Here is a 13,065-nt window from a genome sequence, read left to right on the forward strand (position 1 = left end):
AGCTGCCCTAATCTATTCCATCATGTCTATGATATAAACTGACATAATTATGCCTAGGGTGTATGTAAAAAAAAAAAAAGAAAAAAAAAAAAACACTGCTACTAGAAGTTTAGGACTTACGTATACAAATATAGATAAGACAATAACAGATCAGGGACTAGCTCCTAAACTGTATTCCTCTCCTTAGGAATGGCCCACCGAAAAGACAACACAACTGTGTAGGAAGGCAAGCTGTCACCTATGGTAATATACCCTTAATCACGTTACGCCCTGCTTTGTTATAAAAAAAAAAAAAAAAAAAAATCACCAGATTTACAAGTACCCCATTGCTACTCATCAGTTTATCCTAAAGCTCAGCTGAACCCTCAATGTAATACTGTAATGTAGCCGGGTTGCATAGAACGTAAAAATTATGCCTCTTTTTACCCATGTGCCACATCAATGATTGAAAATCTCTAAGCTGTCAGAACACAGCTAAGAGTTGGACCACAGCTATCACACAAACTCTAATGCTATATGACACGCCCACTGAACACCGCTCCAATCAACATCCGCTCTTGGTCTCTGAGCAGTTATGTTAATTGGAGCAGTATTCAGGGGGAACAAATCATAGAGCTGGCCTGCCAATTGGGCCAATGCTGGAATTTTAACCCTTGCGGCAGAATGTATCAATTTTTTTTTTATTAACGAACATGCAAACATACTGCATTGCAGTAATTAAGAGAGTTTAATTGGGCTAAGAGTTCCTTTCAATGTATTTTTACTTATATCAAGTAATTTTAATGTTTAAAGGGGAGCCCTTTATGGTTTTAAAGAATAATACTTCCTGTAACATTTGTCTATTTTCATACACCTGGATTCCAAGTTTAATTAAACCGAAGTACTTGAGTGTACACATACCGAGAGACTGGGAAGAAAATATTAGCTTAATGCATACTACCTATTTTTCTTTTTCTAAAAATAGAAAATGACCATGGATTTCAATGTATTTTATGTTTTACTAACTAGTGAATTAAGAAACAAAAATTTGATTATATACCGTATTTATCGGGCGTATAACACGCACTTTTACCTCCTAAATATGGAGGAAAAAGCAGCAGTGCGTGTTATACGCCGATATAAAAAAAAAAAAAGTCCAGGAAGCAGCGCCGAGGTAGAAGGGGGCGGGCGGGGCTGAGGAGAAGGAAGCACGCGCTGTCATCAGAAGTCCTGCCTCCTATGCCGACGTCTATCATAGGTGCTGGGACTTCCGATGACAGCGCGTGCGGCCTTCCTTCCTTCTCCTCGGCCCCGCACGCACCCTTCTACCTCTCGGCGCTGCTTTCTGAACTTTTTTAAAAAGTGATCCTAATAGTGTCAATGGCGCTGGCGAGGCTGCAATTACTGTCACTGCGCTAGCGAGGCTGCAATTACTGTCACTGCGCTGGCGAGGCTGCAATTACTGTCACTGCGCTGGCGAGGCTGCAATTACTGTCACTGCGCTGGCGAATCTGCAATTATGGGCACTGCGCTGGCGGAGCTGCAATTATGGGCACTGTGCCGGCGAGGCTGCAATGATGGACACTGCGCTGATGAGGAGGCTGCATTCGTGGGCACTGCGCTGATGAGGAGGCTGCATTCGTGGGCACTGCGCTGATGAGGAGGCTGCATTCGTGGGCACTGCGCTGATGAGGAGGCTGCATTCGTGGGCACTGCGCTGATGAGGAGGCTGCATTCGTGGGCACTGCGCTGATGAGGAGGCTGCATTCGTGGGACCTGCGTTGATGAGGAGGCTGCATTCGTGGGCACTGCGCTGATGAGGAGGCTGCATTTGTGGGCACTGGTGAGACTGCATTTGATTAAAAAAAATGTTCTGAGTTCAAAGCTGTTTATTTTCAATTTCAGCTTTTTTCTTGAAATTTCTCTCCTAAAATTTAGGTGCATGTTATACGCCGATAAATACGGTATATATATTTTACATACACACATACATCTCCCTAGAGATGGAGAAAAAGAGAAATGTACAAGCATGAACCGTGTACAGGGCTGCGGCATTTCTTCTGTTCAGTTATATTCTATTGAAGTCCCATGGAGAAGTGAGGAAAGAGTTTGCACATGCAGAGCTGTGATCCTCAGTAATACAAGAGGCTTCTTCTCCTGGGCTGTCGGATTGCGTCTTAAGAACAGAGTTTGTTAAGAAGGTAAAGGCATGTTCTAAGGACTTTTCCTTCTTAAAAGACTTGACATTTTCTGTCTGAGTGATGTAGAACGATTTTTTGCTCCCTTGCTGTATTCTTTAACAGGTAGGGATGAAAACAGTGATATACCTCGGTGGAGCTTGCAGCAAGAAGAAAATACTTTGTATGTTCATCAAAAAACATCCAGCAACCACAAATAAATCACATGAAAAAGAGCTATGCCAAATGTTGTTCTATTTAATCAAATACAACCTTTGTATAATAAAAAAGACACACTTGCATGATGTATATCATTTATTAAACGCATGCTCCTTGTACCTGTTTACTGCTGAGTCTGTACGAATAGTAGCAATGGGTGATCTCATGTTCTTTAAATCCCAGACTTTAACTGTACGGTCATCACTTCCTGACACCACATTGTCCCCCACAGTGAACACAGCAGAAGTCACAGTGCTTAAAGAGAAAAAAAAACACATTAGTAATAGGTTAGTATTTAGGGGAAAGGTTTTTGTTCCCTTCTCACCAGTAAAGCATAGATAAAACACCCTTAACAGTGCACATGCAGTCATTGAACTACTGACCTCTGTAGCTGTAGGCACTATAGAGTAATTCATCCTTAATGTTTACAATAGGAGTACAGTAATCACAGTTTATGCCTTGCTTTCTCTGTCAGCAGTGACTGGACAGATTGCCAGCCCTCAAATGTTGACAAATACTAGGTGGTGTAAATTGTTCTGCAACCAGACTGCAGTCACTGTGGAGATCTTTTAGGATGAAATGCTCTACAGTAACTGCAGCTACTAGGATTTTGCTTTAATTACTCATTTACTGCATATTGGAATTTGTAAATACTTAAATGTCCATGTGCCTTGCCACAGGTTTACTTTATTGCACTATTAGGAACAAGAAGTATACAGTAGGTATTATACGCAGCAACATGATCAACTATAATGTACTGGAACTTGTAGTTCCAACAGAGCTAGGAGTGATGTCACACAAGCAAGCCTTCTACTAACCTCTATGGAATCATTCCCAAACTGGCCCCGAACATTACTGAATCTACCTGGGGAGAGATTACAGACTGACAAAAGATTCTGATGTTGATAACTTGTCACCAGAGTCCTGATCGCCTGTTTAAAGCTAACCACACATTTTACAATTGTAATGTTCAACCAACTATGTGGTCCTGCCTGATTGGACACAAATTGATCGGATAGCTCAGGTAGGTTCTCATATTGCATAGTTTTTGGTAAAACCAAAGTAGATTATGTAATAAGATTGCGGAGTACACACTTTAACAGCCCTAAAATACATTAAATATCTAAAATTTTTGATAATACTTATACAGCCATACAACTTAATTGCTTAACTCAAAAAACAAAAAAAAAAAAACAAAAAAAGGAAAATATATTGAAAAAATACAGATGCTGGGACAAAAAAAAAACAAAAAAAAAACGTAGTGGATTTCCCCTGGCCGTGGAATGTCCATACCCTCCTAAAGGCACCATCACCAACTTCTAATGGAAAAAAAGAAAAACATGGGCCCCAGGTGGTTTAAAGTAGAAGTAAGGTATAGTGAATATTTCCTTACTTGCACTGTTTAGGAGATATTCAGACAACATACAGCTGGGGAACGTCACCAGCACATGCACTGTGAAGGGACGGCATGCCTGTGCCTTAATACTGAAAAGAATATGTACACTGCTCAGAAACATAGAATGTGTCGGCAGATAAGAACCATTTGGCCCATCTAGTCTGCCCAATATATCTGAATCCTATGAATAGTCCCTGGCCCTATCTTATATGAAGGATAGCCTTATGCCTATCCCATGCATGCTTAAACTCCTTCACTGTATTTGCAGCTACCACTTCTGCAGGAAGGTTATTCCATGCATCCACTACTCTCTCAGTAAAGTAATACTTCCTCATATTACTTTTAAACCTTTGCCCCTCTAATTTAAAACTGTGTCCTCTTGTGGTAGTTTTTCTTCTTTTAAATATGCTCTCCTCCTTTACCGAGTTGATTCCCTTTATGTATTTAAAAGTTTCTATCATATCCCCTCTGTCTCTTCTTTCTTCCAAGCTATACATGTTAAGGTCCTTTAACCTTTCCTGGTAAGTTTTTTCCTGCAATCCATGTACTAGTTTAGTAGCTCTTCTCTGGACTCTCTCTAGAGTATCTATATCCTTCTGGAGATATGGCCTCCAGTACTGCGCACAATACTCCAAGTGAGGTCTCACCAGTGTTCTGTACAGCGGCATAAGCACTTCTCTCTTTCTACTGCTTATACCTCTCCCTATACATCCAAGCATTCTGCTGGCATTTCGTGCTGCTCTATTACATTGTCTTCCCACCTTTAAGTCTTCTGAAATAATTACTCCTAAATCCCTTTCCTCAGATACTGAGGTCAGGACTGTGTCAAATATTCTATATTCTGCCCTTGGGTTTTTACGCCCCAGGTGCATTATCTTGCACTTATCCACATTAAATTTCAGTTGCCAGAGTTCTGACCATTCTTCTAGTTTTCCTAAATCCTTTTCCATTTGGCGTTTCCCTCCAGGAACATCAACCCTGTTACATATCTTTGTGTCATCAGCAAAAAGACAAACCTTACCATCGAGGCCTTTTGCAATATCACTTATGAAGATATTAAACAAAATTGGTCCCAGTACAGATCCCTGAGGTACCCCACTGGTAACATGACCTTGTTCTGAATGTTCTCCATTGACTACAACCCTCTGTTGTCTGTCACTCAGCCACTGCCTAATCCACTCAACAATATGGGAGTCCATGCTCAATGACTGCAGTTTATTGATAAGTCTCAGGTGGATCTATATCCGCAATCAGCCGTGGGTGCTGGACCTCGGATCACCACCGGATAACAGGAACATGAAGAGAAAGTGGCCACACACCAAAACGATGAATTGAAAGAAGCAAAGATTTATTTGCACAAATCTGGATTACAGAATAGAAATGGTAGACGCGCTTGTTCAATACCTGTACCTTACCCTTAGAGCTTTGTACCAGAGTCATGAGTATGCCGTCCCTTCAGATATATACTTGATATACTAATAAAAAGATTTAAAAAAAAAAAACAACCTTTTTGTTTTATTATTGGTCTTATGTAATATTCTAGTTTTCTGAGATACTGGTTTTAGGTTTTCATAATAATCAAAATTAAAAGAAAGAAATGCTTGAAGTATATCACTCTGTGTGTAAGGCATCTATATATATATATATATATATATATATATATATTTAACTTTTTTAATTGAATTACTGAAATAAATTAACTTTTTCATGATATTCTAATTTTATGACATGCATCTGTATGTGCAAACTAAACTGTGTTGTCAGTTGAGCATGTCGAGTTGAAATCAGCAGCATTCAGTGGGTAGGGTTAGGCTTTTTCTACCAGATCATAACACAGATAATGTTGCTTTCAAAGCTAATTAGATAGTGTAGAGTACACATTGAGAATGTCTTTTTTTATTCAAGTTCTACTGTATAAACTTCGAACAGAATACATTTTTTTTAATGTGGATATGAATTCTTGGAAAGAACACAATACATTGGATAGCATGTGAGCAAAGAGAATTTCTTTTATCCCTGAACACCATTCTGCGGTCTAACAGTTGCTATTCTATATACTGGAGACTGCCCTAGTCCAAAATAAAAGCACACAGGTAAGGTAGATCATATGGTCCAAAAAATAAAAAGCTTGTCCATATGGTTCAAACTCATTCATACACTGGGCCATGAAAGTTCTTTTGAGGTTGATTCTCCTGTCAGGAAGGAAGATGATGCAAATGAAGAAGACATCAATGTATATATGTTATGGAATTCCCCCAATTGTACCCTGAATGATATGGCAGTCAGTACCAGGACTGAACAACCTTATCTGCCTTAAGTCCTTGTGAAGACTACTACAGCTACTGTGAAGGAATGGGATGAACACTTGTGAATTAAGCAAAATGTCTATTTTTCTATGTCTGTTTTTCTGTACATGTACATATCTTTTCCCTGTCGTCCTTACTCAAAATAGCCGTTACTAGATTCCCCCACCACCGACAATGGAATGTGAGAAGAAAGATGGAGCCTTGGCACAGTGCCTTCAAGAGAAGATAACATTCATAAACTCGAAGGGGACCACCTTATAATGGACATGACTAATCAGAAAGCTGCAAATATTCAGTATTATGCTAATATTATGCTTATGACGTACTAACATATGACACCGCCTACTGACTATATAATAGACTGTACATTACAAATAAACAGGAAGTATCATTTACCTGAACAATGTGTCAGTCTGTGATATCCTCGTGCATGCACTCTAATTACCTATCTAATCAGATCCAGCAGCAAGAAATCTATTTTGAACCTGATTGAGGTTTGCGGACATTTACACTACGATGTGTCCATGTCTGGCCAGCTTTAGTGATCTCTGTGTGTCAAGACTCCTTAGCTACCTTAAAAGTTTTTTTTTTTTTTTTATAGAATGAAAGGAAAACACTTTCGTTGGGATCTGTGAGTTAAAGTGAAACTTCATTCTCCCAATCAACATTGATTATTTTTAATCCTCATGCTGCTAGCATTAGTAAATTGATAGAAAAGTATATTATATTTACTTGTTTTAAACTTTTTTTTGTTTACATTTCTTCAGTTACTTCCTGGATTCTTGCCTAGGCAAACTATGTCATACATCCCAGGAGCCTTCAGGAGAGGAGGAGGGGTTTTCTCAGCTAAGCACAGTATCTTGCATGCATACTTGAGCTAAGGGCAGGAAGTACATGCTACATGAATCATTTGACCTTACTCAAGATGGCCATGACCAGAAATGCTAGGGGTGTTCTTCAAAGTGATTTCTCAACAAACTAAAGTATATTACATGGATGGATGGAGAAGTTTGCTTTGAATATAAAAAATTAATTAAACAGTGTTTTTGGTTTGTGGTGATCAGATGCAGTGTAGATCCGCTTTAAACAGAAATTGAAATGCTTTTGAGGACAGGATCTGAAGAGAGCATTATCTGGCTGGCCACAGAGATATTGGTCAGGCCTTAAACCTTTTGGCATTCCACAACCATCGCCAATGCTCCCATAATAAAGTTATTCTGCTTTGAGCTTTAAAAATAGAATACCAAGTTTTCACTTTCTTTTTTTTATAGTTATGCTCTCAACTGAGATGCTCCCAATAGTTGGAAATGTTTGTTACTGCTCCAAAGGGAAAGCCAACATGGTCAGATCATGACAAGCAATGCCCAAACTGAACTATGTATGGACAGCCCCACAGCCATGTTAAGATCAGATCTGTATTTCCACAAAGAAAAATGTGCACAAAGTTTCAAGATGAAATTTAGCCTACTTAGAATGCAAGGGGAAAAAAAACCATGGCACATTTTCTGTCCGAAATCATCACATTAATTCAGGTTTGTCAGCTTATCCTTCCAGTGCATTTGATTTCCTGACACATGCCTTAGCAGGGGTCATGAACATCTATTTCGGTGAATTTTGTAATTTTAATTTAAAATGTCAGTTGTTTCTGTCATTTCCCTGGTACTGCGGGAATTTGATTTCATGTTCCATTCAGTCTGCTGATTAGAGATTAGCACTATCCAGGTCACAAAGGCCCAATTTACGCAAGCCCTCTTAATTTAAATTGACATCAAATTAGGTTCTAATTAGGACCGACCATACTGCATTAATGAGACAAAGTTGCTTAATGTAATTTCAGAGTGCAGCAACATTCCTCGTAAAATGATATGGCACCTAAATCCGTTCTGCTGTCCATTAACCCTTTCACAAGCGGACTAGTACACACATTACAATTGACCCTTGATCCATGTATAAAACTATCCTGAAGCTTTTAACAAGGATTTGAGTAAGGAAAAAAAACAGAGAAACACTGCAGTAATTAACTTGTCTGTTGTTTTTCTCAAACCTTAAAAAATGCTTTTTATTCCTGCAGAATACTGTGGACATAATTTGCATGCTGGAAACAAGTTTTATATGCAAAAGTACATTTAGTACATTTTTCAAATCATAATATGCATGCTAAGTTGAAAGGGTCAATCTGGCCAATTATTAATAAATAAATCTGGTTTAATGGAATAGCAAAAAAACGTTTTAAAAGAGGAACTACTGAAATGAATGTAAACCTGATGAAAACTTGAGTATTTTAGACTGAGCAAAAAAAAAATGTCCTCTAGTGAACAGTGCAAGTCAGAACAGTCAGTACATACAGGGATATAGAAGATAAAGTTAAGGCAAATCTTCACTTTTTCTGTATAAAGTAAGCTTAGCCCACTCTCCTCCTGAGCTGCCTAGACATTAATGAAATTTGAAGTTCACAGTGAAATTTCACCATTCTCATTAAATACATTGCTTCTAAAAACATACTTGCTAGATCTTCTTCAGCTTGCAAATGCCCACTGCAGCTCCACTCCATGGGGAGAGTCATACTCTGCAGGACCACTGGAGACCAACATGAGTATGGATCTCCATAGAAATGAATGTAATGGTTCCATGCATGTTCACACTGAAGAAGTCCTGGTAAGGATGTTTTCAGAAACAAGGCTGTGCGGTACCCTTTAATTGTCCAATCAGCAGGCTGGGAGCATTTTCTTGACCAAGGTGGACTTTGCTGCCGTGAAGATTATGCACCTTATTGTGCAGTTTGGCAGGGGTAAAAAAAATATATATATATATATATATATATATACACACACACACACACACACACACACACACACACACACACACACACACACACACATACAAATCCTTAGGCAGGGGCCATTTTGTCTTCAGTATGTTGGTTTAAAGATCAGCTTTGAAACTTTCCACATTTTTCAAAAATCTGGTTTTAGGAAACTGCACTAGGAATATGATACAGAACCAGCTGAGATTTTTTTTTAAGGTATGTTGTGAAGGGAAATCAGTCTTTATATGAAGAAAGAATGATGGTTTAACCTTGGGATCTACCCGAAGGGAACTCAAAATGTTCCTATATGCCATATTAGCTCAGTCAGTTACATATGTTCACAATCCATGAGAAGGCTGAAGGGTAAAATCATGAATGGGTATGTTCAGAGGAAGAGCCTGGAGCAGCAATGTGCAAAACACGTCTTTGACTCAGAGGTTTCTGCAGTTGTGGTTACACGCAAATCTTAACATTAAAGGTGCATGTGTAGTATCACTCGCGCCTCTGGGATGTTGTGTATGGAATGGAAAGCCGCAAGTTCAAACTATATATATATAGTTGGGAATTGTGAATGATTGAATGATTAGCGCAGTTTTTTCAATCATTCACAAATCTTAACATTGCCTGTTAAATTGACGTTGGTTCCTACCTCTTTCTGCTTACTAAGTCGCTCTATTTGTTCTTTAATATGACTGACAGCTACAGCATTGGTCAAAAGAAAAGCTTAGGAGATGGAAAAGTAGTGGGGATAAGCTTTTACAGAAAAGTTGAGATCTGAAAAAATAAAAATGCTTTGTGACATAACAAATGTTTGGTGTGTGACACACACTTATCCAGAGCTTCGCTTTGCAAGCGGACATCGTTTTTTGGACACTAGATGTCCGATGTTCTGCATTATTTAAACAACTTCCTTTGAGCCACAATATATCCTGGACCTGTATCAGCCTGTGAGCAGAAAGAGAATGGAAAAGCAGCACAGTAATATCAATTCACTGTCACTTTGCTTTCTCTTCCCATTAGTTCATGAATTGATTGGCTGCTTGTGATACTGCTTCTTCTCACACTTCAGCCCTGCTGTACAGGGATAGCAAGAGGCCGATGAAAGGTCAAATTCAGGTATTTACACTGCTTGCATAAAAGTTGGAATTTTGGTTTTAAGGAAAGCTTTAAGAGCAATCTCTATGATAGGTTTAAAGGTTGGTTTTTGAAGAGCTTACAGATCCACGTTGATGTCCCCAAGAGTCACAGATGGATATTATACCCATGAAACTATGTAAGCAGCACCCTGAACAAAGGCTTTCAGCAGGGAACGAGACAAGTGGTTTTGGGAAAAGAAAATAATCAGACCTTTGATCGTACCTACTGGGAAGGAAACTCCCTGCCTGCACCCTGCGAAGTACACCTTCCAGGTGCAAGGGTAGACCTTCCAAGAGGTGCCTTTCCAAGATTTTAGGTGCAGAGGAATAATGGATTTAGATAGGTTCCCATCTTTTAGGACCTAAACTTTAACAGCCATGTCATTAAAACCAGCAAGCATGAAGCAAGGTGGCAACCAGGTCTGTACGACAGAAGAGCAATATGGGAGAGCCCACAGAAAGTCTGCAAGGAGTCGGTGAGGTCTAAGTAGCCACCTGTTCCAGTTTACTGCGATTGGTAGCACTAGAATACTCCTGGTTTAGATTCTGTAAATTAGACGAGAAAGGAGTTTCAGAGAAGGAAAGACATATATTAGGCTGAACACATACCGCAAAAGACACCCAAGGCATTTCTCTGCAATGCCTAGAGGTTCCCTGAACCTGAAAAGAAACCTCACGGTTCCCAACCTGTGACAGAGTGAAGAGCAAAACAACATCTCTCCAGATTCCAGACCAGTTGAAGGAAGGATTTCCACGACTCCAGGACTGGATTTATGCGCTGCTAAGAGAGGGATAACCTGGTCCTGGGTGTCAGGTGCATGCAACTGTCTAGTAACTGTGCCTTCTTGCCCCCTCACTGCCAGAATGTTGCCTTGCAGTGATCTGGAGTGGAATTGGGCTTACAGAACTGCCTCAAAAAGAGGCAAAGTCCAGCACCCAAATGCATGTGTGAAGGGTTACCTGGCACTTACATTGCAGAGTTCAAATCTGGGAGCAGAGAGTCAGGATTTGGTCTTTTAGAAGAAAAACCCTGGACTCAGCTATATCTAGTAGAAGACCTAGATAGTTCAAGTGATTATTCGGTTTTATAGTTGATTTCTGAAGGTTCAGAACCTAACTGAACCACTGCAGATTGTGATAGGTTTGATGGACAATGTTAGATGCAGCCTGTGCCAACAGTTCCCTCAGGAGAAGGTCATCCAGTTGTCCTGCTATGGGATGCCCTATAAATGATGCAGAGAAAGCACAGAAGCAAGCACCTAGGTGAAGACCCAAGGTGCAGAGGACAGACTGAAGGGAAGAAAATTAAGTAATGATGCAATGGAAGATGGGGGATATCTATGCAAGTAGGTATGCTTGATATCCATAAAGGCCAGAATGACCCCTGATAGCAAGAAGCAATGACCTGATAGATTCCATATGAAATTTAGCAAAGAAGATATGGAGAGTCTTTAAGCCCAGAATGGAGCGAATGCCTCCTTTTGCTTTGATGACAGTGAACACGTTTGAGTAGGAACCTCTCTGGTTCCACAGCAAATAAAACAACTCAAGCAGTTGTGTCAAAGCAGAGTGGGAGTCTGCTAATTATTTTTAGAGATGTTGGCAGGCTTGACAACACGAAAGTGGGGTGGCGGTAAAATACCAGCTTGTAGTCCCTGGATGTCCTTCACCCAAGCATCTGAGATGCTTTCAGACCTGGTGGTAGCAATGCTGACAGGCATCCCCCCCACTTTGAGAAGGACTTGTTCACAGACTTAGAGACCAAGGCTTGAAGAGAAACTGAGACCAAGGTTTGAAGTGAAACCGAGTCCCAGGCTTGAAATTTGGCATAGACTAGGGGAAGTGAAAAAACACCTCTTAGCTTCAAAGGTTAAAGGCTTTGCTGTATTAAAATCTAAGCCATTTGTAGATTTTATTTTCCTTACAGTGCAATGTTACCCAAATTATTTGAAATCAATCTTTAATTAATTTCCAGACTCACAGGCATCCACAACCTTCTTTGCCAGGGTCTTAGGCTTCATTCCCACCAGTGCAACTTCAAAGTCGCACGATATAGAGTGCAACTTTGATGCAACTTTACACTCTCTGGCACTCCAGTCTCAGAAAAGTCATATCAAAGTAGTGAATACAATTATTTATTCATCAATAATAAACAAATATCCTGTGGCATAAATGTAATTTCAACAATAAAAAAAAATATATCAAATAAAAGTCCAATATGTCTGTGTGTTCACATTATACAATTTTTTATTTATTTTTAGCATCAAGGCAGTGCAGGAACATTTTCAACTTTGTGTGTCCAAAGTCGCATGACAAGTCGCACTAGTTGGAATGAAGTCCTACAGAGCTCTTTCGATCTTGGCATGACACTGCATACATCAATAGCAAAGAGAACACCAGATCCTAGATAACAGATTTAAATAACACAGGTTCCACTTGCATACCCCTATTTTATTATATTATTATTTTTATTTCAGGTACTTATATAGCGCTGTCAATTTACGCAGCGCTTTACATATACATTGCACATTCATATCAGTCCCTGCCCTCAAGGAGCTTACAATCTAAGGTTCCTAACTCACATACATACACAGTAGGGCCAATTTTTATACAGGATCCAATTAACCTACCAGCATGTTGGGATTCGAACCAGCGACCCTCTTGCTGCTAGGTGAAAGTGCTAACCACTACACCACTGTGCCGCCCTATCAAACCATTGGCTGAGAGCGCTAAACAAATCCTGATCGGCAGACATTTTTAGGTCATGCCCTTTCAACAGAAGCCGGATGTTCTATATTCAGCCGTGTGTATAGGCTTATTTTATAAATTTCAAATGGTGGTAAATGTACAGGTTTACATTTTTCTCCATATGACAAATCTGCATTTTAATGAATTACATTTTTTAGCATGACTATCAATTTTATTTGCAATTCATATCAACTTTATCTATAAGCTTCCTTTGAATGAAGAGCTAATACCTGCTTGTTCATTTACACTGGCCAGCCATATTTTTATGACCACCCACTGAATATGAAGTAGGTCCCCC

The 13,065-nt window shown here is 39.5% G+C and overlaps 1 protein-coding gene across 1 annotated transcript in view; it reads right to left on the reverse strand.

The window, feature by feature from the left end:
- WDR37 (WD repeat domain 37) overlaps positions 1-13,065 on the reverse strand; it is a 312,422-nt gene that overhangs the window by 12,787 nt on the left and 286,570 nt on the right. Inside the window, exon 13 of the mRNA XM_082258129.1 lies at positions 2,496-2,630. Coding sequence (XP_082114255.1) covers positions 2,496-2,630 — 135 coding nt within the window. The remainder of the gene's footprint in view (positions 1-2,495; positions 2,631-13,065) is intronic.

Source organism: Pelophylax lessonae (genome assembly GCF_965119305.1).
Source record: "Pelophylax lessonae genome assembly, chromosome: 5".
NCBI classification, from domain to species: Eukaryota; Metazoa; Chordata; class Amphibia; order Anura; family Ranidae; genus Pelophylax; species Pelophylax lessonae.